Here is a 23,346-nt window from a genome sequence, read left to right as displayed (position 1 = left end):
GGAGTTAATGAGCCCAGCCATTCATCTCCGGAAGGAGGATAAGGTGATCTAGAGATGGAGTAAAAAGGATGGTAGAAAGAAGAACTTCTTTAGACGACTCTTTTCAAGGCTAAGCCAACCATTTGATCAGAATGAAATTTAGAAATGGGTAGACTTGATGATATGAATCATTAAAGTGGACGATTAACATCTATTAAGATACCAAAAGATGTACTATGTGTTGGGATTTGTTTTGAAAAACAACGAAAACATGCATAGGTAAATTGAATAAAAAAACAATTCACAACGAAAGCAAGAATATCCATACACGTATCTCCTTGGTATTGTTCATGCATTTTAATAAGCACATAGAAATAAAAGGAGACTAATCACATTACCATTGTATCGTGCTCCAAAAGTTTGATTATGATGTTTTTCAGATTTTGATCACAACCATCTAATATCCTCACAACGTTGATTCTGACGTTCTTCAAATCCTGACTACAAACATCTAGCCTTCTTGTAACATTGGTTCAAACTTTCTTTAGATCTTGTTCAAATCCAAACCACAAACGCCTAGCATCCTCGTAGCCTTGGTTTTGACGTTCTTTAGATTCCAACAATGAACGTTTGATCTCCTCGTGATGCTAATTATGATGTACTTTGGTTCTAATGCTCTTTAGTTCCAATCCCACAAATGTCGGACCTTATAGTCTAGACGCACCACCAAGCTTGCATCCAATGGTAGAGAGAAACCGAGAGAATTCACCACTACTATTCTGTTAGCAATTACTCTCATGTATAACTAATTTTTGGTTGATCTCTATGATCACTTGATCATCTATAGATCCACTTTCTCAACCGCCTCTTATAACCAGTCTTAGATCACATTAATTCGGCTCATTAACTCTAAAATTGTTTCAGAGCATTAATGTGGCCATAGCATTTGCACTTGCTTAGACTTTGAATATAGACATATGTTATGAAACCCATTCAAAGCATTGATTCAGGCATTAATTCTATAATTGTTACAGAGTATTATTTTGGGCATTAATTTGTAATCGTTACAAACTTCATTCTGGGCATTACTTTGCAACTATTACAAAACTTTAATTTGACCGTTAAGTTTGAAACCATTTCAAAATATTAATTTAGTCATTTGAATCTAATTGATTTTGTAATTGTTTCAAATCATTAATGTGGCCATTAAATCTGAACTCACTTCTGATCATCTATACGAACATTAATTTTGAACTTACTTCATATCATTAATGTCAACATTAATTCTGAACTGATTATTAATTCAGTAATTGATCTGAACCCGCTTCAAATTTTTTATTTGGCTGTAAATTCTAAAACCATTTTAGATATTTAATATGGCCTATAAAGTCTTAAACTGTTTTTGGACTTATATCTTCAACCCGATTTAATTTGATTACCTTAGTTGCAAACACATTTACGATATCATATCTCATATTCTAACATTGTTCTAAATTTGTTATAGTGTGTGACATCCATAGGTTCATCACTGAGTTAATAGTCTTGTACTAACACATTGGCATAACCAAGAGAATCAATTGTCCTAATCAGTCTCTCGTTCCTAAAAATCATGAGTAGTATCTAGCAATATGTCATGATTGCCTAGACAGTGTAAATACTTCAAGAATATAATGAACCTCTCAGCTTTGGCGACCATGTAATCCAATCCTTCTGTCTCATTATGTTTCAATCAAACAAAGACTACGGAATTATTTGTGAAGCCACCAATTTGATGACTGCTCAAATCTAACTAACACATATTTCTACAAGACATGAACTATTCATTCTCAATTACAACCCCAGTCGAGGATTTCAATACAATGTTATGATTAGATCGCATATGACATCAAACTTCTATCTTGTATATCTACATATATATAACAATAAGACATATTCCATATTGTGCATGCATGTGCCTTCATATATGAATAAACTATAACCATCGGGTATAGAGACGATTCAGCGAAGCATTAATACCATCCACATACAAGTCAGCATCATCTCTTAGGTCAAAAGATTTTACACAAGACTAAAGTACAAACGATTAGTCATTGACCCCACTAAAAGTTTTCATGTTGCTAATCATTTTATACATGTTATGTTTAGTGAATTTATCCAAGACACATCTATATTCTAGCACGAATATTGCAATACCCAATGGTTTGGTATTCATCACCCCTTGAGATAACCAATACTCAATGATGAAGCTTGTGAATATGTCGGTTATCCTCTCAATGATCCATTGATCATGAACCGTAAAAATATTCAATTTAACAATAAATCTATCACACATATTCTTAACACCTTGAGAATATGTTCAAAATTGCAACTAACCTTATGGACTCATTCATATAATTAGGATGATGAATGAATAAGTCTTTGCCATTAAATAATTAATGCAACTAAAATCCCTAACATGTAACTATTACATAATTACTTTAGAGCATATAGCTAATACTAGCTAGGTGGATAATCCACCATCCTAATGACCCTGCTCTACCAAAGAAAAATTTAATCCTCAAGGGCTCCATATTTGCTCAACAATTTTCTCTTTCCCATGAAAAGCCTCAATTTTGGCACAAAAGACATACAACAACTTCTCATTCGGGTTAAAATAGGAAATTTAAGAGCCTCAATTTCTATAGTCCTGTAAGATCACCAAAAATGACTTGTGCAAAGGACAAAAAACATAACCAAAGTTGTACTTAATGAGATGATTGATTAAAGTTGCTTGGAAACAATGCATGAACATCATTTCATAACAAGAATCAAGGATCTAGGATCTTAAGACAATAAATTGTCTAGGTTTTAGGAAACCTTAACATGCTTTTAGCCTAATAAATTGTCCCGTGATCTATCTCGTCCACTAGTGACTCACTACCCAGCATTCCCTAGGCTTCGGAAAGATAAAAATATCCCTTTTATTGGGTACAAGATTTACACTGGACAATGTTGTTTCTGCATCATAATGAGAAGAGTTCATGTCTCACTCACCCAATCAATTGTAATAGGATGGCCTGAACCAGAACTGTTCATATCATTCAAATCTTGCATTGGGATCACATGCCTACTCAAGGTTTCTGAAAAGATATCGGGGTCCCACCTCATTTATTTTCTTCCAAAATCAAGAAAACGCGATCTTTATAAGAGATCAAGTTACTCGGCTTTAGAAGAGTAAAATAACTCGGCTCTGCTTTCAAAAAAAAAAAAATAGAGGATTACACTCCCTAAAGTCTCCATTTCGCCTAAGTGGATCGATTCTCCTCCTCAACTTATGATAGACATGCTTTGTAACGAAGCCCTTAACTTCACCTAATTGGATCAATTCTCCTCCTCAACTTATGATAGATATGCTTTGTAATGAAGCCCTAGTTAAGGGTTGTTCCTATTTTCCTACGTGAATTGCAATATATTCTCTTTTTCGACCGAAAAAAAAAAAGTCTCCATTCTCCTAGCAAGTATTACATACACTAAATTTACTAAACGAAACTAATCACATATCAAGAATCTATAGTAGCCAGCCACCCAGAGTTTCACTATAGAACACAAAATCCTAAAAAACTTTAGTACAGTGACTGGTGCTGTTTGTGTCCATCGTATCATACATAGAATTAAGGTACCATTTTCGATCAATGAAAAAAATACTTTCAAAAATGGGGAAAATGTTTTTCGCTTTTCAAAAAGAATTTCCATCCTCTTTTTTTCACTTCTAGACCAAACACTCCCTTTCACCAAACACCTTTTCCTTTCATTTTTCTTTTTTCTTTTCTTTAAAAAATGGATTTTTTATTCTTTTTTCTTTTTTCTTTTCTTTTCTTTCCTTTTCTCATTGCTTCTTCCTCAGCTGGTTGCATGCCACAACAGTCACCGGTGAGCTCAAGCCTGACCCCATCTGGTAGAACTTGAGCTCGCCAATCTGATGAGCGCTTCCCCTCACTGCTGATGACTAGCACATAGTCGTTCTCGACCTGGACTTTGATGTCCCTAGACTTGAGCCTCGGCATGTTGATGACGAAGGCGTAGGAACTCCTTGACGTCTGCAAGGGTCACTACCACGGCCCCGGTGTCCCGGCCATAGGTGCGAGTGGGTGCATTGGAGGACTTCTCGGACTCATCGAAGACGTCCATGAGGCAAAAAGTGGTGGAGGGTGGTGAAAAGCAGGGGATCAAAGCTGATGAGCCCGATTTCAATCATTGTTGTCATTCTCCTACTGCTACTTAGTCGGTGAATTTGGAGAAGGAAATTAGGGTTTGAGGAAGAAGGAAAAAGAAAAAATCAAAGAAAAAAAGAAAGATAATAAAAGAAAAGAGAAATAAAATATAATTAAAAATTTGATTTTCTAGATGATTTTTTCTCAAAATCTAACCTCCCAACGAAATGACGGAAAATATTTCTAGTTCATTTTCAATTTTTAGCTGAATACTAGAAAATATTATCATTTTTTTGGAAAATAGTTTTCTAGAAAATTTTTTGTAAAAGCATCACATACTCTGCAAAAAGAACAAAGCTTAAGTCTAGATAATATTTTCTCCCATCCCCCGTTATAGCAAAATTAAAGAATCCACAAACAAAGATGGTTTGTGTTCTGCCCTCATAATCTGTCCCCAAATATGACAACAAAGTAACAACAAATCAAGGTAAACAAGACTCAATCCATGACAAAGGCACCTAGCAACAAACCTCACACTCTGGCTGGGGATCGCAACCACCTTCTTATACAGAGGAAAAAAGAACTCACCCCCAACCAAATGCTTGGTCACAGAAAACAATGGCAAACTAATTAATTCACTCAGAATCTTCATCTGCATTAGAAAGCTCAAGCAAAGTCCTTTTCCATTTCTTCTGAAAACCAAAGAGGCAAAGCCCAACAAAACGGAGAGGAACATCCCGAAAATTGCCCAGAATAATAGGCATGTAGTTCATCGACCTACAGGGAAGAAGGTGAAAAATGGATAGAAACGTTGGATAATAAAAGTGAAACCATAGGTACTGCAGTCTCCTCATAAAGTGAGGAGTCTGAGGAAGGACGTCTATATCAATCCCAAGATCCCGAACATAAGATGAGATGACATGGCAATAAGGGCCCAGGTACAAAATGCCATCACTACTGAAAGCTGAAATCTGCAAGAGAAGGATAGTAGGAATGCTAAAAGTTATGTACCGCGCTCACTTTAATGTCAAAAATTTGCCTGGACTCACTTAATTGTTAAATCGAAGGAAAAACTAATCATTTAAATGTCTCTGGTAAGAAATTTCAACCCAAAAAATTACATCATTTTTATAATTAAAAATTTGAGCTAATGTGGCATTTTTTAAGCACTGAAGTGATCACTTTTTCTTTGAAATTGGCACTAAAGTAATAACTTTTTAACAACGATCAGCACTAAAATGATCATTTTTTTTAATAACGATTGGCATTAAAGTGATCACATTTTGACTTGCTACCTAATGTCGTTTAGGAGTTATATTCTAACTAGGCATACCAACGAGCCATATAGGATTGAGAAATCACTAAAATATGGCCACGTCAGATTTTTAGCAACCTAGATCGAAGTTGGTACTTAAGTTATCGTTTTTTTTAAAGTAACACTTAAATAATCTGAAAAAAAAAAAAACTTTAGACACTAAAGTAAGCGTCGTTACTTTGGCGCTTCTAGCATCTTTCTCCCTAAATCTGCCACATAGTAGAAACATCAATGCCCTACAAAGGTTCAAGTGCCTAGATATAAAATGATAACACTTTCTAGTGGCCCTAAACAACAAGCCAACCACAATACCTCTCAAGCAAACAAATATGCCTCAATGCACCACTCCTTAAGGAGGTCATTAGTGGCAACTGTTCCAAAACTCTACCATCTAACTAACTTGACATGAGATGATGTGGACAAAGATTGATGTATGCCGTTGACAATCATCTCCCAAATCAATCAACTCCTATGCAGGTTTAGGAGTTAGTGAGCCCAACCCTTCATCTCCTGGAGGAAAATAAGGTGATCTCGAGATGGAAGAAAGAAGAATTTCTCTAGATGACTCTTTTTCATACTAAGCCAACCATATGATCAAATTGAAATTAGGAAATGGGTAGACTTGATGATATGAATTAGAAAAGGGTATGATTAAGATCTACCAAGATACCAAAAAAAGTACTACACTATATGGACAATCCACCATCCCCAACGGCCCTACGCTATCAAAGAAAAATTTACTCCTCAAGGACTCGATATTTGCTCAATAATCCTCTCTTTCCTTTGAAAAGTCTCAATCTTGGCTCATAATGTTTTAGCTAGGAATATCACCTAGAAGGGGATGAAAGCAATTCTACACAAATTAATGCGAAAGCCAGAAAATCAAGTCAATATTATCATACCTAGTGAAGTCATAATCTAAATATTGAGAGTAACATGATGAAATTCACCGATGTGCAAAAATAATGAACAAGAGTTCAAAGATAGAAGAGATCGTACCCATAATTTATAATAGTCTGGTTTAGAGTAAGCCTCTGTCCACTCCCTCACCAAGACAAATTACTGATAGGATTTCACTAGTCAATCAATAGGAGGTTATAGAAATGAATGATGATACCCAAGTTTGCACAATTCCCCCTATATCACACAATCAATATGTCGGGCCTCTCAAGGGTTATAGTTTAAGCTCACGAAAGACAAGTATGTAAGATTGAAGTTCTCTTGGACTTTGGAATTTATGTTTATGGACCTCTCTTTTCTCTTCAGCAACTTGGTCTCCTTTTATACTCCTCCACTTCTAATCTAACTGGTGAAGAATTACTTCTCCAAATAACCCGTTGGACAAAGAAAATTGAGTAACTGTTGAAAGATAAGATCTAAATCTCCATTGATTTAGTTGCCCATACAAGCACATCTTGTTTTTGTAAAGTCCTTCAATCAAGGAAAGTAGCTTGCCTTTCAAATGATTGTCAATAAATCAAAATGTCTTACTTAAGGATTTCATTGCAAAATAATGTTTAAGATTGAAGATCAATCAAAATTTTCTATATTGGAAATTCGAGCTAAATCACTAAATGTGATGATGAAAGTAGTGGGGTTTGTATATGAACATATAATCTAAGGTAGATTTCGCAATAGAATGATATTCATCATTAGCAATAGAGTCTGAAGATATCAGGTGATTTGATGACATCTACGTGAGTACTGTTGATATCTTCACTGTTTCTCTGATGATATTTACGTATAAGTTATGCCGATATCTTCATTGTTGCTATGGCGATATTTATGCAATAATATGATGATTTCCACAAAGCAACCGTCTTAAACTTCATCCACGATTCATGAACGATAGTAGATAAATCACTAAATGAGATGATGAAAGTGGTGGGGTTTGTATATGAACATATAATCTAAGGTAGATTTCACAATATGATGATATTCATCATCAGCAATAGAGTCTGAAGATATCAGGTGATTTGATGACATTTGCGTGAGTTTTGTTGATATCTTCATTGTTTCTATGATGATATTTACATATAAGTTATGTCGATATCCTCATTGTTGCTATGGTGATATTTATGCAATAATATGATGATTTCCACAAAGCAGCCGTCTTAAACTTCATCCACAATTCATGAACGATAGTAGATAGATTTTGAATATGAACAAGATAGATATAGATTTTTCTTTCATGAGTAGTTCTTAAAACCAAACATTTCTATGCATTTCTTAAATTAGGGATTAGACAACAGATGGTTTTGGCAACTTCAAAATATATTAGGAGGTTTTCTCAACAACCTATTCCTCTTTTATGATGACAAAACTTTCCATACATATAAATGATTCAAAAAGATTTTGAAAGAAATCGGTTGTAGCTATACCTTTACAATTACTACTAAAAAAACAAGCAATAGATACCTCCACACATGATAATCTCTATAAGAACTTTGTAAAGTAATAACAAAGGAGAATGAGTAGCATAGTATAGAAATTGAAACAAAGTAGATAAATAGTTCACGCTTTGAGTATTTTTAGCAAGAATCAAAAGGGATAGTAATGTTTAACTAGTTTTTGCAAGATGTCAAATGCTTAGTACCATAATAGCTCAATAGAGATTAGTATTGTACCTACATCCTCCCATAAAATCTACATACTCTCCCTTTTTTTGTCAACGTCACAATTTTGAATCTATATTGATGCAAATAGTGCAAACAAACCACAATCCTTAAATATTCTAAACATTCATTGAAAGTACTGTCATTAAAAATAAAAACAATTGAAAAACAATTGAAACTTTTATTTGGAAGATGAAGGTTGGTTGAAATCAACGGCATGATTACTCGACTCTGTAGGTTTGGCATCATGTGACGAATCCAACGATACACAAACCAGCTAATAACACTCTAACTTAAGCACAATTCCTCAACCTTCGTCAGATATTGGCTAAAGAACTTCTCAAAAACATCCATGTTCTTTTTAACATCTCTGTTGACATGTTCCATCTAATTTCTATAATTTTAATTCATTTTCTTCATGTCATCCTCTATTGCAAACATGTTTTTCTTGTATATCCCCCAAGATATTAGTGTTGTCCTTAAGTAGCTTGAAAATGTTTGAAATATTTGGAGTAGATGTGCTAGCTTGAGGATCATTAACAATAAGATCATGAGCTCTACTCTCATCTTGAAACTCCCCCTAAATCTAAGCTTTCTCGGGAATATTAACAAAATACATTTCAAGAATTTCTTCCCCAATACTTCTTGGTGGAGCTTCAAACTCACATAAAATTATGTGCTTATCAATAAGAGTTTCTGGAATAATAAGAACTGCAAGGATATTATCAATTTCCATTCCAGTTGCAACCTCTCTTTCATTTAAAAGAACTTCCCAAAGCTTATCAAGTTTTTCTTTTTCAAACTGGAGTCTCCTTTCCACTTCTTCATCCCATAGTAGTATTTGCTAATCTGTTTTCTTCATTATTTTCTTTAGTTTGCTATTTTTCTTCCTTTATTCATTTTTTCCATCCTCGTCCTCATCATCTTCAAATCCATCCTTATCAATATAATCACTTGAAAATTCTTCCTCTATAGCAGATTGATCAATTTCTTCAGATGTCCCTTCTTCATTAGATTCTTCTGCCATCCTTTTTAGCAAAGTTTTATCACTAGCTTTCTTCTTAGATGGTTGAGGGGATTTCTCAGCATATACCCTTTATCTTATGCGCGATTATCTCAAAGGCACTAAAGATGTCATTCTCCTTAAGTTCAATTTTTAACATGTTCTCCCTTTCTATTTCTCCAACCTTCTACATTATGTTTAAAATGCATTTTTATTATCATATTTTCTCCAAGTCATCATGAGAAGAGACTTGGTGTACACTTTGGGAGAATCGTGATACTAAAATACTCAAAGATTTTGGTTATTAGTGAACCATAAGGTAGTTGCCCTTTTTTTTTCATTATCCTATACATGTAGAGAATGATTGTATGAGACAGTAAGAAATGAACACAATTCACTATTGCACATATGAGTTTCGCATCATGCATAGAACATTGGTTTTTGAATATGCTTTGTGTCCAAGGCAATTGATGATGATTTTATCAATGACAATGTGTTTGAGTGAAGGATAGTTATAAGAAACATGAGATTTAGAGGCACGAGAAAAATTAATTATTTTAGTGAGAATTATGTATGTAAAATCTAAGGCAATAAAGATAAATGCAAATTTATAGTCCTCCGCACCAATGTTTTTAGCAAAATCATTCACTTACAGGGGTGAACACAATATCAAAACTATAAATTGAATAGTGTTCGGACCAAAGAAAAAGAGGTTTGAGTAAATATCATTTACTTGCAAGAGAGGTTTGAATATCATCATATTTTGTTTGTCACTTCAAGTATGATGTGGAGTTTATATGTTAAGTATTTCCAATTTGGCCTCAAATATCATGGCTTGTCTTTCAAGTAGTCATAAGTAAAAAGATTAATAATACCCAATTCATTTCAAATAATTCAAATGAAATCCTTTTTTAATGGTTTTGTGAATATATTAGCTAATTGATGCTTTGAATCAATAAACCGAATATTAACATCACCATTATGGACATTTCGAATGAAATGATGCTTACGCTCAATAAGCTTAGCTCTTGAGTGAATAATTGGACTCTAGTGTTGGTGTTGTCACATTTGCTTAATTAGTTTTGATACAAGAAATGATGTAATTTTTTTCATTTTTAACTTTCTTAGGAAATTTTGAAAAGCATAAGGAAGCTTTATGTTTATGAGCAAGAAAGAAAATTTAAGTAAATCTGATGTAGTCATCTACAATTACCAAACAATATTTCTTACCACCAAGGCTTTGCCTTTTGGTTGGCCTGAACATTTTCAAGTGTAGAAGTTGCAAGGTACGATTAGTAAAAACATATTTGATTGGTTTAAAAGGACTTCTTACTTGTTTGCCACAAGTGCAAGCTGTCTACAATTCTATTTTCTCATATTTCAGTCCCGGTAGACCTCAAACAAGCTTTTTATGCGACGACTTGAAAACCTACTTCATGCCGATATGTCTTAGCTTTCCATGCCACAAGTATGATTCATCCTTGATAGTGCCGAGATATTGAATATTATCAAATTCTACATCCAAAAGATAAATATTAGCATGTCTACATCCAATGAAAGATTAAAAACTATCTATGCTCAAACCAAAACATTTGTCTTCTTGGAAGCTTATCTTGAATTCAATGTCACACAGCTGACTTGTGCTGATGAGATTTTAATTGAGTCATTTGATTTGGGAGACATTATTAAAATCAAGACTTTCGATTTTCACTATTTATTTGCCTATGACTTTTCCTTTGTTGTTACCACTAAATGACACACTTCCACCATCCAATTTGATAAGATCAACGAATTTGCTTGAATCTCTAGGCATATGTCTTGAATAGCCACTATCCAAACATGCTTGGGTCCTTTTGGGTTAGTAGACTTTGTCATTCTTAATATGACTCTTTGAGTTGGTCTCCAAACTTTTAGGCAATCATTCTTGAAAAGATTTTGATTTCCACAATTTGAACACTTGAAGGTGTCTCGTCTCACAAAATGCTTTTGATAATGATTTCAAATAAGCAGATTTAATGTATATGAAAGAGATATATTCTAAAGTTTTCAAACAAAGAGAGAATTTCTTAGCAACATTTGAAATGTCCTTCTTCAAGAGTCATTTTCTTTTACAAACAAATCACGACTTTCCTTGACTTGTGAAAATTCTTTCTACAAGAATTCTGTTTTGTCTTTTTGAGAAAAGTCATGTTGCCTTGATCTTGTATTTTCCTTCTTTAACTCGGAGATCTTCTTAAGAGCAGACTTGTAAATCGAGCACAATTCATCAATAAATTCAAATATTTCGTCAGGAATCTCATGGTAACTCACCTCAACCTCTTCTTCTAAGTTTGGTTCTACCATAAGACATATATATACATTCATATTTTTCGTCACTTTTTTCACATTCAATATCAATCCAAGTCTCTGCCTTAAGTGCTTTCTTGGATTTCTCAAACTTGCCTTTCTTTTTCTTCAGAAGTGGATAGTTTCGTTTGATATGACCACATTTCCTGCATTTAAAGCAAATTATGTCCTTACCTTCTTCTCAGTCATTGAAGGATTTATTTTGCTCAACTTGTTTGAATGTCTATTTCCCTTTGAAGTTTCTTCCCTTCTTGATCATTCTTCTAATTTACGTACCATGAGAGCAAGCTCTACATTATCATCTTCATAATATGTTTCATCATAATCAATGTTAGAACTTAAAGCAATTGATTTTTTACCTCTTAGATGTTGTTCTTCATTGAGTCATTCAACTTCATAAGATTGAAGAGTCCCAATGAGTTCATCAATAGATAATGGCATGATTTTTTGAGTTTCATGGATGGAAATTTTGACATGGTTCCAATCCTTTGAGAGTCCTCGCAGTAACTTGTACTTCTATTGGTGTTGAGATTAGATTCTCTTGTTATACGAGTCCATTAACTATGTCTATGAATCTATTGAACATTTCAAAAATAGATTCATATGGCTTCATCTTGAAGGATTTATATAGACTAAGAAGTATGTCAATTTTGGTTTCCTTGACTCTATCAATTCCTTCCAAGGTTACATGAAGCCTATCACATAGTTATATTCAGCAAGAGAGAGAGCGTAATAAAGAGCATAAAGAGTTTTTGCATCTAAATTTTTTCTTTTGGCTAGATCAATAGAAGAAAATGTTGGTGCTGGAGTTACTTTTTTGATTTGTCTCTTTAGTTTATGATGGTCCAGCATTTATAGCATTTGTTGTAGGATTAGCTTCATTCTGAACAACTTCCCACGTCAAGGAATCCAAGAATCTAATGAAAGCTTTCATTTTGTTTTTCTAGACGTTGTAATCTTTTCCTCAAAGTGGGGAGGTTTGGCACTGCTCTGTCCTTCTATGATACCAAGGGTAAGATTGGTCGTGATGATAGATCGTCAACTCAAAAGTGAACACTTCAAATAATGAGTACCTTGCTCTACTACCAATTGTTGTAGCTAGTAATATTATTTAAAGGGGATGAATAGGTGATTTAAGTAATTCATCACAAATTAATACAGAAGTAATAGAATCAAGTTTAATATTATCAAACCCAAGTGAAGGTAGAATCTAAATATTGACAGTGATATAATGATATTCACCAGTGTGCAATAAAAATGAAGAGTTGAGAGATAGAAGATATTGCACATAGGATTTATAGTGGTTTAGCTTAGAATAAACTTACGTCTGCTCTCCCACATTGAAAACCTATAACTAGATTTCACCGGTCAATCAACAAGAAGTTCATAAGTGAGTGACAATACACAGGTTTGTGAATGCCTCTCAAGGATTATAGTTTGACTTAAAGAAAGACAAGCATGTAAGATTGAAGTTCTCTTGGACTTTGAAATCTATGATTCTAGACCTCTCTTTTATATCCGACGGATTTGTCTCCTTTTATACTCCTCCTTTTCCAATCTAACCATAGGACAATGTTCAGAGGATTACTTCTTCAAACAACTCCTTGAATAAAGAAGAATGAGTAGCCATTGAGAGATAAGATCAGAATTTCCATTGATTTGGTCGCCCCTACAAATAAATCTTGGTTTTCATAAATAGACTTATTCAATCAAGGAAAGTAGATTGTCTTTCAAATGATTGTCAATCAATCAAGATGTCTTGCTTAAGGATTTTGTTACAAAACAATATTTAAGATTGTAGATCAATCAACATTTTCTATAGTGGAAATCCGAGCTAGATCATTAGCTATGATGATGCAAGTAATGTGGTTTGTATCTAAACATATAATCTAAGAGAGATTTTGCAATATGATCATATTTAGCTTTAGCAATAGAGTCTAAAGATGTCAATGATACGATGATATCCACATGTAAGCTTTGTTGATATCTTCGCTGTTGCTCTAGTGATATTTATGTATAAGTTATATGTATGATGATTTTCATGAAGCAACTGTCTTAACCTTCATCCGCAATACATGAACTACAATAAATATGATCAAGATAGATATAGATTTTTCCTTCATGAGTAGTTCTTGAGACCAAATACTTCAATGCATTTATCAAATTCAAGATTAGACAATGGATGGTTTTGTCAACTTAAAAATATATTAGTAGGTCAACAAATAAGATAAACAATAAGTTCTCATTCCGGTTGAAACATGAAATGTAAGAGCCTCAGTTTCTATAGGCCTGTTGAGATCAACAGGAGTGACTTTTACAAAGGGTCAAAAACGTAACCGAATTTCCACTTAATAAGACGATTGATTAAAGTTTCTTGGGAACAATGCATGAACATCTCCATTTCATAACGAGGATCGAAGATCTTATTACAATAAATTGTCTAGGTTTTAGGAAACCTTAACATGCTTTTAGCCTAATACATTGTCCCATAATCTCTCCTGTCCACTGATGACTCACTCCGCCGCATTCCCTAGGCCTTGAAAAGATAAAAAAATTGCCTTTTATTGGGTACAAGATTTACATTGGACAATGCTGTTTCTGCATTATAATGAGAACAGTTCATGTCTCACTCACTCACTCAATTATACTAGGATGGTCTGAACCAGAATAACCGTTCATATCATTCAAATATTGTCCAACATGAGCAATACACTTACTCTTGCGATTGCACTCTTTGCCGGGGCGCTGGTGATACTATCATGCGACATTTGCATAGAGGCAACGATGACCTGCCCGAACTGTGGCAACATGACCGTCCCTTACCCCTTGAGCACCGGACCAAGCTGTGGCGACCAGTTGTACAAAGTCCGGTGCAGCTTCGGGACGCTGTTCTTCAACGCGCTCAATGGGTCGTCATACGTCATCACATCCATCAACCCACAGTCGCAGAGGCTAGTGATTAGGCCGTCAGATTTGGTCGACCATGCTTGCATGTCGGCCGACTACAGGAGCCAGGGAATCTACCTCGACCCAAGCCTTCCCTTCAACATAACCAGCAGCAACACCCTGGTGCTGATGAATTGCTCCACTGAAGTGTTGTCATTGATTATAGATTGTACACCGACCAGCATATGCCACGCATATCTCAGGGATAATCCCCTCGCAGCAGCCTCATGCAGTAACTTCTCCTTGTGCTGCTCAGTGAAGACAGGCGGGTCCCAGAACGAGTACAGGATCAGGATCCGCCAGGACCGATGCGCGGCTTATCAGAGCTTCGTTAATCTGGACTCTTCGCTGCCAGTAAGCAAGTGGGCGGCGTTCAGGGGGGTGGAATTGGAGTGGGAATTGCCTCAGGAGCCATCGTGCAACTCCCAGGTGGATTGCCAGAACTCGGCCAATTCGATGTGCTCAGTGGACCCAGGGAAGGCCGTGCAGAAACGGTGCTTTTGCCAATCCGGATTTCGGTGGGATCCAATCCCCGGTGTATGTTACAGTAAGTACGACAGCAAGTTGTTTTCTTAAAATCTACGCCAAAATATGAAAAAAATTGAAACATGACGCTTCGCTTTATGTAGAATAATCTTATTAACTAAACTAACGCTCTAATGAGAAGTACTGCATTTTGAAACAATACATTATAACAAATAGTGGAAGATGCATCAAATAAATTCATCCAGAAACATTGTTTTCAGAAGCGAGATGCTTAATCAGTCACCTGCTCTGTAGCTAGTAGATCATCATGCCACAGAACTAGGCACATTCTAGTGAAAATGTTCGATTCAGCAATCAGACATTTATATCTGCAGCAAACACAATCATCTGTGGTGAACTATGCATAAACTAGTTCTTTATTTAAATCTTGTAGATATCAAGTGTCCAAGACCAGAAGATTGCAAGAAGCAAAGCAAAAGTCCATTAATTGGAGGTATGTTTTTAAATTTTCAACCCCGATAGTTCCATTTGATTTCATTAAAATTTCGCCAATTTGACCTGAAACTTTCCCCTTTTTTGCAGGTTTAACCTTCAGCGCTGCTGCAGTCCTGTTCGGCTTTGCGGTTCTTTTTGCAGTCCACCGGCAGCGCGAGAGCATCAAGAGGGAAGCACAACTTAGTTTGACCAAAATGCGTGAAGACATCCTAAATGCCAATTGCAGCGGCAAAGCAGCCAAAATCTTCACGGGGAAAGAGATTACAAGAGCCACAAGCAACTTCTCAAGGGAGAACCTCCTTGGTGCTGGTGGCTTCGGTGAGGTCTTCAAGGGCACGCTTGACGACGGAACTGTAATTGCCGTCAAGCGAGCCAAACTCGGGAATACAAAGGGAATAGACCAAATCCTGAACGAGGTCCGGATCCTTTGCCAGGTGAATCACCGGAGCCTGGTGATATTGCTGGGTTGCTGTGTGGATCTCGAGCTGCCTCTTCTAATTTACGAGTACATACCTTACGGAAATCTTTTCGACCATCTTCACGGTGCATACAAATGTAAATGGGCTCCGCTCACGTGGTACCGTCGGCTCAACATCGCCCACCAAACAGCCGAGGGACTTGCATATCTTCATACTTCAGCCGTACCGCCCATTTTCCACAGGGATATCAAATCTAGTAACATACTACTAGATGAAAAGCTCGATGCTAAAGTGTCCGATTTCGGGTTATCGAGGTTAGCTGAGACAGATGCAACTCATATCACGACTTGCGCTCAAGGAACACTCGGTTATCTTGATCCCGAATACTATCTGAATTTTCAACTTACTGATAAGAGTGATGTATACAGTTTTGGGGTTGTTCTACTGGAGTTGCTGACGTCGAAGAAGGCCATCGACTTCAATCGAGACGAGGAAGATGTAAACTTGGTAATACATATCAAGAAGATTCTGAAAGAAGAGAGACTGATGGACGGAGTCGATCCAGCGATCAAAGAGGGTGCCACGAAGTTGGAATTGGAGACTATGAAGGCACTCGGATATCTCGCGTCATCATGCTTGGACGAGCGGAGGCAAAACCGCCCCAACATGAAGGAAGTAGCCGATGAAATCGGATACATCATAAGTATACTTCAAGGAGGTTGAAGTCTTTGCTGCTACTGCCATGACTCTTGGCTTGGGAACCTCATGTGGTTGCTAATTAATTAGATCTTCTAAACCGTAAACCCAAAGCAAAATCTTCAGAGAAAGTAAAAACTATGTTAAGTCTTGAAAATTGGAGAAGCGAAGGCGACCCCATTTGTGGCCAGTTGTATCGCATGAACAATTCTTGAAAAGTCAAATTCCAGAAACTGCGTAAAGCACTTTATTGGAAGATGTTTAATTCTAATCTCCGATTATTAATGCTTGATCACGATCGACCAAGTGAAAACTGCAGCTTCAATTCTGGTCATGACGAGCACTCCAGAGTCCATATTAGCTTAAATGCAGAGACAAAACAGTGTCAGTATCAATGGATTGTTTGCTTTTCCTAACTTAAGGAGTGAATGAAGTACAAAAAAAAAACTTAAGGAGTGAATGATTGCCCTTTCAATGGGATCACATGCAACTCATGGTTTTAGAAAAGATATCAGGGTCCCACCTCGTTTATTTTCTTGGAAAATCAAAAAAACACAATCTTTACAAGAGATCAAGTTACATGGCTCTAGAGGAGTAAAGTAACTCGGCCATCCTCCTTTCAATGGAAAAAACCAACAAAAATAGAGGATTAGACTCTAAATCTCCATTCTCCAAGCAAGTATTGCATAAACACATCACTTTTCAAGAAGCTATTAATCTCATGTTGGTGAGTTAGCACTAAGACATATGGAAATAAAAAAATAAAAAGCCTGCCATTCTTTTCATCAATAGTTTTTTAGATGCTTACCAACTTTTATCGCGATCAAATTTTCAGGTGTGAACCACCTAAGGTTTGGTTAATGGATTGTTAAGCCTAAATTTAACTTGGGTCCAAGTCCATAACAATTCGCGACTTAATGTTCAAATTTCTTAACTTCTTAAAATGCAAATGGATTTATTTAGGAGTTGCCACTAATTAGTTTATGGTAAAAATAAATTGATTTTATTTAAGAGTTACAACTAATCAATTTACGGTAAGTCGATTAGACACCTAAGTAAAATAATTTGAGGAGTATTTTACTTTTACGAACCAGAGACTTTGGTACCAATTTTTTTTACTTTCAAAAATATTTTTGCAGACAACTTTGGATTGATTTTAAATATATTTTCTTAATATTTAAAGTGATTATACGGGTGCACAAACCACCAATTTAACATTCAAGCAATGAATAAATTATAAGACTTACCTTATAGTAACGAAAGCATCTCGCGCATAAGATCGGATTGGTCAATTTTAAAATAAATCGCTAATCAAATCTCAGGCATGAGATTGAATTGTCAATTTTTATAAGAGATTGTGAGTTGAATTTCAGGCGCAAAAATCTGACTGTCAATCTCTAATTTAATTTTCCCTCTTTTTTACACACGCAAGGCTTGCTCGTGCGGCTGTTCACCGGTTCCGGTGAGGGCGTCGCGGTCGGAGCTCCGGCGAAGGGCAGCAGCGCACGGCAAGGAGCAGCAGCAGCTCGGGTTCGTGTGTCTCGGGTCTGCTGGCGTCAGTCACTGGCAGAAACAAACAGGGCAGAGGGCAACGCCGGGTCGTCGGATCGCTGGGTCTGTGGCATCGGGTCACTGAGCGGAGGTCGCTGTGGTCGGATATAGATGCAGGAGCGGAGCAAAGCGAGCACGGTGGTGCGGTGCGGTGCAGGGATGCGGACTCGCAGGCGAGAGTTCCGGTGAGATGGGACAGCGACGACTTCGTGGGTCCGGGGCAGATCTGCTGGGCGTGGGAGCAGGAGCGTCGCGGGTGGAAGCTCGAGCAGAGGCGGTGGCGCTGCAGGTCGCAGCAGAACCGGCGGCTCCGGCACGGGCTGCAGCGGCTTCGTGGCTCAGGTGAAGAGGCAGGCGCTCGGGCTGCTGCAGGGGCGGCAGAGACCGACGAAAGCTCGAGCCCGGCTTTGGCGGTTGGTAACGACAGCAAACGGTGGCGTCGCGGGTCTCTCTACAGGGGCACGGAGGTGGAGGTGGCGACGCTCGAACGGAGGACTCGGCAGCAGGCTTTGGTGTCGACGACGGCGAGAGCAAGGGGTCCGGATCTGACGCGGTGGAAGAGGCTCGGTCGGTCGCTCGGTTGCTGCGGGGCGTGAGCTGGGAGGCGCACGATGGTGCGGTTGTCGAAGAGCAGATTGCGGGCGGAATTGGGTGGCGGAACGGCGATGCGGCGTCCGGCGGGGCAGCTACCGGTGCTGGGCTTGCGAAAAACAGGCGGGCGGCGAATGTGGCTTCAGGCGGGCAGAAGGTGAAGCGCGGCAGGCGGTAGACGAGCCCACCTGGGAAGAAGAACAGTGCTCTTCTCCCTCTTTTTTTAAAATTTCTTTCTCTCTCCTCCTGTCTCCTGACGTCCCTTCACTGTTCCTCCCCTCTGCTGGACGTCGAGAAAATATTGTGTACGTCTTATGCTCCAGCGTGTCAAATGGGAAGGCAGCGAGAACGCGACACGCGTTGGTATGGGTCCCACTCCATCAGGCCATACATCTGATGACCATTCTTCAAATTTTTGCATCCTCTCTCCTCATTAATTGTTGGTCTTCCCTTGGCGTTGAAACCCCCTCCCTTCTCTCTCTTCAAGTAGAGGACACTCTCTCTCCTCTGTCTTCTGCATCTTCCGAGAAAAAGAAGCCCATGCTCTTTTTTCTTTCAAAAGACGCTCCCTCCCTCTCGCTCTCAAGAGTCTCGCCGTTTGCCTCTCGAGCTCAGATCCGCAATCTCCAGCATGTTGCCTCCACCTCCGTTGCATCCCGAGCTCAGATCCAATGCCTCCGCCACGTCGCCTCCGCCTCCGCCGCCGCCGCCACCACCTCCAGGAACCACTTCCTCTCTCTCTCTCTCTCACCCTAAAGCGCCCCCGCCTGTCTCACCCCGAGCTCATATCCTTTCCATCATCTCCATCCTTGGCTTTGCTGCGAGAGAAGGAACGCCGATGGAGTCCGTGCTAATCCGTCTTGCTCGTCCCCTCTGCTCGCGGAAGTGGGAGACCTCTGCGGCCCGAGATCTTCATCGACCGCCGCAACGAGGAGGGCGTCGGCGCCGTCACGGCGGTTCGCCCCGGTGGTGCGCTGCTCTTCCCGGGGCAACGCGTGCATACCGAAGCTCGAGCCCTTCAGCAGGACCAGGCTTGAGCGCGGCCTCAGGGAGCCCCCCTTGATCCAAAAGTGCGAGAACGAACTTGCTGGTGAGGACCGGTTTCTGTCAATGCCTTTTTCCGTTCCTTCATGCGTGCGTGTGTTCCTTCCTCTTTTTAAGATCTTTCGGTGGGTGGGATTTGTGGCTTTGGAGATTCTTGATGCGGTGCTTTGTTGTTTAGATTATTGTTCGACGCTCGAAGGGGACAGCTCGTACAGCTACTGGAGAGCTTATTTTGAACCGAAGGACCTCGAGGTAAGTCTGCAGATTAGCTCGCCGCCGCCACCACCTCCAAAAATGCCGTTTTAGCAAGTGAACAGGATGTTCGGTGATTTCACAGCAGAAGAAACTCTAAAGTAAGAGGATATTGGGTAAGAAGCCATGCTCTTGGCGGAGGACAGAGAACTAAAATGAACGCACGATGGACAAGTAGTTAGATCCTGGCACCTTTCCAATATGCTCTTTGTCTATGCATCTTATGGATGCTATGGTTAAAAATTGAATGAAATATAATTCATGTGCCAGGAGCGGCCTCTACAAAGGATGAAACTCATTGTCAAGAAACCTGCCGATAAGTTGAATCTCGGCCCAAACCCAGAACATTTTGCTGCTTTTTTCTGCTATTCCAGCTATCAGCCAGACCATGTAGCATACTAGGAATTCACACATTACTTCTACGGACCTCTCGATGAATTTTCAAATTATGAAACAAGATATTAAGACAAAAGCAAATGAGAAAAAAGCAAGAAAGAGGCTCAACCGACAGCTGCTTAAGATGTGATAATGCCATTAGCGTCAAAGAAAACGTCGCAATACTTGAATCTCAATTTTGATAGAGCCATAAAAGCCATACAGCATCACTAATTTCACGTACATACTGCTGATATACAAAACTAGTCTCGGCAAATTAGCAACCGTAATGATGCTTAAATCAAAAACTAAAGCACACCACTTCCAACTCTCAACAGTAAGTAAGCCGTGTGCCAAATAACATTAAACGAATTCCAACTACTACACTCAATTCAATTTTCCGGAGCACCCACAAATTCTCGAGACAAGAATTAGCTATATACATTTGTACATGCAGAAAGAAACCAAAAAAAAAAAAAGTCCCAGCTAAAGCCGGGTATCATTCATGACGAGGAGCTACTCCAAGGGAGCAAAGTGCAGTGCTTCTGCAGAGGAAGGATGGACATGGGCCTTCCCGAACACCCGAGACAAGGAGGAACAACCTCCCCCTCCTCCACTCGTTGTCCTCTTCTCCTCGTGATCACCTAACACCACGACCATCTTCTCCTTTTTCACCTTGTAAAGCCTTCACATCATGTATGCCTCCGCAAGGCTCGTGCCCAGCTGACAAACCCTGCACTCGATATTTTCCTTCCTTCCGAATCGGAAGAGCTTTTTCCCAAGGATTGCAGCCGGTCGTGATAAGAGGGTGTTATATATAGAGGGAGAGAGATGCAGCCCCAGGGGTTGTAGCGAGAAGGCGACTCCGATTTTTCCTCTTGCCGGCGCTTTGCATGGTCTGGACATTTTCCTTCACGCTTTGCCTCCAAACTTGGGAAGCAAGGCAAAAGGGGTACTAAGAAGGAGCACGGAGGCAGAGGCGACTTGGCAACCGCCGCGACGGCGCCGACGCCCTCCTCGTTGCGGCGGTCGACGAAGATCTCGGGCCGCAGAGATCTCCCGCTTCCGCGAGCGGAGGGGACGAGCAAGACGAATCAGCACGGACTCCATCGGCGTTCCTTCTCTCGCAGCAAAGCCAAGGATGGAGATGATGGAAAGGATATGAGCTCGGGATGAGACAGGCGGGGGCGCTTTAGGGCGAGAGAGAAAGAGAGGAAGTGGTTCCTGGAGGTGGTGGCGGCGGCGGAGGCGAAGGCGACGTGGCGGAGGCATTGGATCTGAGCTCGGGATGCAACGGAGGTGGAGGCAACGTGCTGGAGATTGCGGATCTGAGCTCGAGAGGCAAACGGCGAGACTCTTGAGAGCGAGAGGGAGGGAGCGTTTTTTGAAAGAAAAAAGAGCGCGGGCTTCTTTTTCTCGGAAGATGCAGAAGACAGAGGAGAGAGAGTGTCCTCTAGTTGAAGAGAGAGAAGGGAGGGGGTTTCAACGCCAATGGAGCAGGAAGACCAGCAATTAATGAGGAGAGAGGATGCAAAAATTTGAAGAATGGTCATCAGATGCATGGCCTGATGGAGTGGGACCCATACCGACACGTGTCGCGTTCTCGCTGCCTTCCCATTTGACATGCTGGAGCATAAGACGTACACAATATTTTCTCGCTGGACGTCCCCTCTCCCTTTCTTCTCTTTTTCACTTTTTACCTTTTCACTTTTCTTCTTTTCTTCTTTCCTCAGCCAAAAGAAACCCTAGAAAAGCCCCCTAAAACCCTACAACGAAAGAAGAATTTCTTCTCTCTTGACTTCAATTTTCGACCTAGAGAACTCAGAGGAAGAAAAACTCCACCATGCGGCCGTATATTCAATGTGTAGCCCCATTGAGCCCTATATATTTTAACCTATTTATAGGCCGCAAATTAAGATTTTTAATCTTTCTAAATCGACACCTATAAAGATTCATTTTTCAAATGTAATATTTGTTTTGTCGAACACAATATTCATTTTTCTATTTGCTTTATCTGAAAAATTTCATCATATCTCGAAAATTTTAAATTTTTATTTTCACAAGATAATTTCCGATCATAAAAAAAAAAAAAAAAATAGGCTTAAGTCAATTTACTCGTTTCGTGAGCTTAGTCCGGCCTATCAATTTAAAACTCAGAATCACTAATTCAAACTCATCCGCCACCGGTCCAATAAATGCAAATGCACCTAAATCTATATACTATGCAATTAATTAATTAACTAATTTTTTTAGGGATTAAAATTAATCCATAATTCGCCAAAATTTAGGTATCAACAACTTTTTTTTAAGTCACCAGTAAAAAAAAGATATTGGTCCATCCATCCGTGGGTAGCGCAGTTGGTTGAGAGTCCATCCCTCGTCGCTAAGATCGAGAGTTCGAAACCCTAAATTGCTAAAGATTTAAGTGAGGGGCTATGGCGGTGGGTTGTTGTGCTGGTCTTCCCCAAGGTATAAAAGTCCAGCCCTCAGGAGCCGTTCGGGCACGGGGAGCACATGGCGTAGTCTTCGGTCACCAAAAAAAAAAAAAAAGATATTGGTCCTTTTTCTTTTCTTTTTCTGCACAGAACAGGAGAGTTATGGTTGCTTGTGCTTTCTATGCTTTTGCTGCTTCTTTTTATATGTTAGTGGCTTTCTGGAAGCAAACTCATTTCACCAACTATTCCCTCTTTGCCTAATTAGGATTTCAATTGGAAATGACTCAAGGCATGCCGGCATTTGCAAATAACCCTATTCCGCTTAAAACCAAATAAAACCTAGCAAGTATGTTTTCGGTACTCTTCTTGTTCTTCATCCTAGCAAATTCAATCACACATAAAACTCACCACAAAGGTGAATAGCTCAGCTGAACAAAGGCTTACTCCCAAGTGATTTCTCTGCATGTCGTTATAGCTCGACCTTTCCTTGGCTTGCTTCCATCTTCCTAGGCACTGAACTTAACATCACGTGACACTTAGCTGTCTATTGCTTCTTTTTCATGTATTTTCGGTATTATTAGCCAAGTGAAGATCCTCTAACCCATAAG

At 39.0% G+C, this 23,346-nt stretch overlaps 2 protein-coding genes across 2 annotated transcripts; both read left to right on the top strand.

Moving 5' to 3' along the window:
• The first annotated feature begins 14,148 nt into the window (after positions 1-14,148).
• LOC104435444 (wall-associated receptor kinase-like 20) lies at positions 14,149-18,637 on the top strand. The gene is made up of 5 exons (XM_039317883.1): positions 14,149-14,941; positions 15,314-15,373; positions 15,463-16,512; positions 17,923-18,020; positions 18,071-18,637. The coding sequence occupies exons 1-5, from the start codon at positions 14,149-14,151 to the stop codon at positions 18,635-18,637; spliced, it is 2,568 nt and encodes an 855-aa protein (XP_039173817.1).
• Positions 18,638-18,652: 15 nt separating this feature from the next.
• LOC120296188 lies at positions 18,653-20,077 on the top strand. Its single transcript, XM_039317880.1, has 3 exons — positions 18,653-18,789; positions 19,391-19,722; positions 19,855-20,077. The coding sequence occupies exons 1-3, from the start codon at positions 18,653-18,655 to the stop codon at positions 19,980-19,982; spliced, it is 597 nt and encodes a 198-aa protein (XP_039173814.1). The 3' UTR covers positions 19,983-20,077.
• The last annotated feature ends 3,269 nt before the right edge of the window (positions 20,078-23,346 follow it).

The sequence above is a fragment of the Eucalyptus grandis genome, chromosome 1 (genome assembly GCF_016545825.1).
Source record: "Eucalyptus grandis isolate ANBG69807.140 chromosome 1, ASM1654582v1, whole genome shotgun sequence".
Lineage (NCBI taxonomy): Eukaryota > Viridiplantae > Streptophyta > Magnoliopsida > Myrtales > Myrtaceae > Eucalyptus > Eucalyptus grandis.
This window is presented reverse-complemented; position numbering and strand designations above follow the sequence as displayed.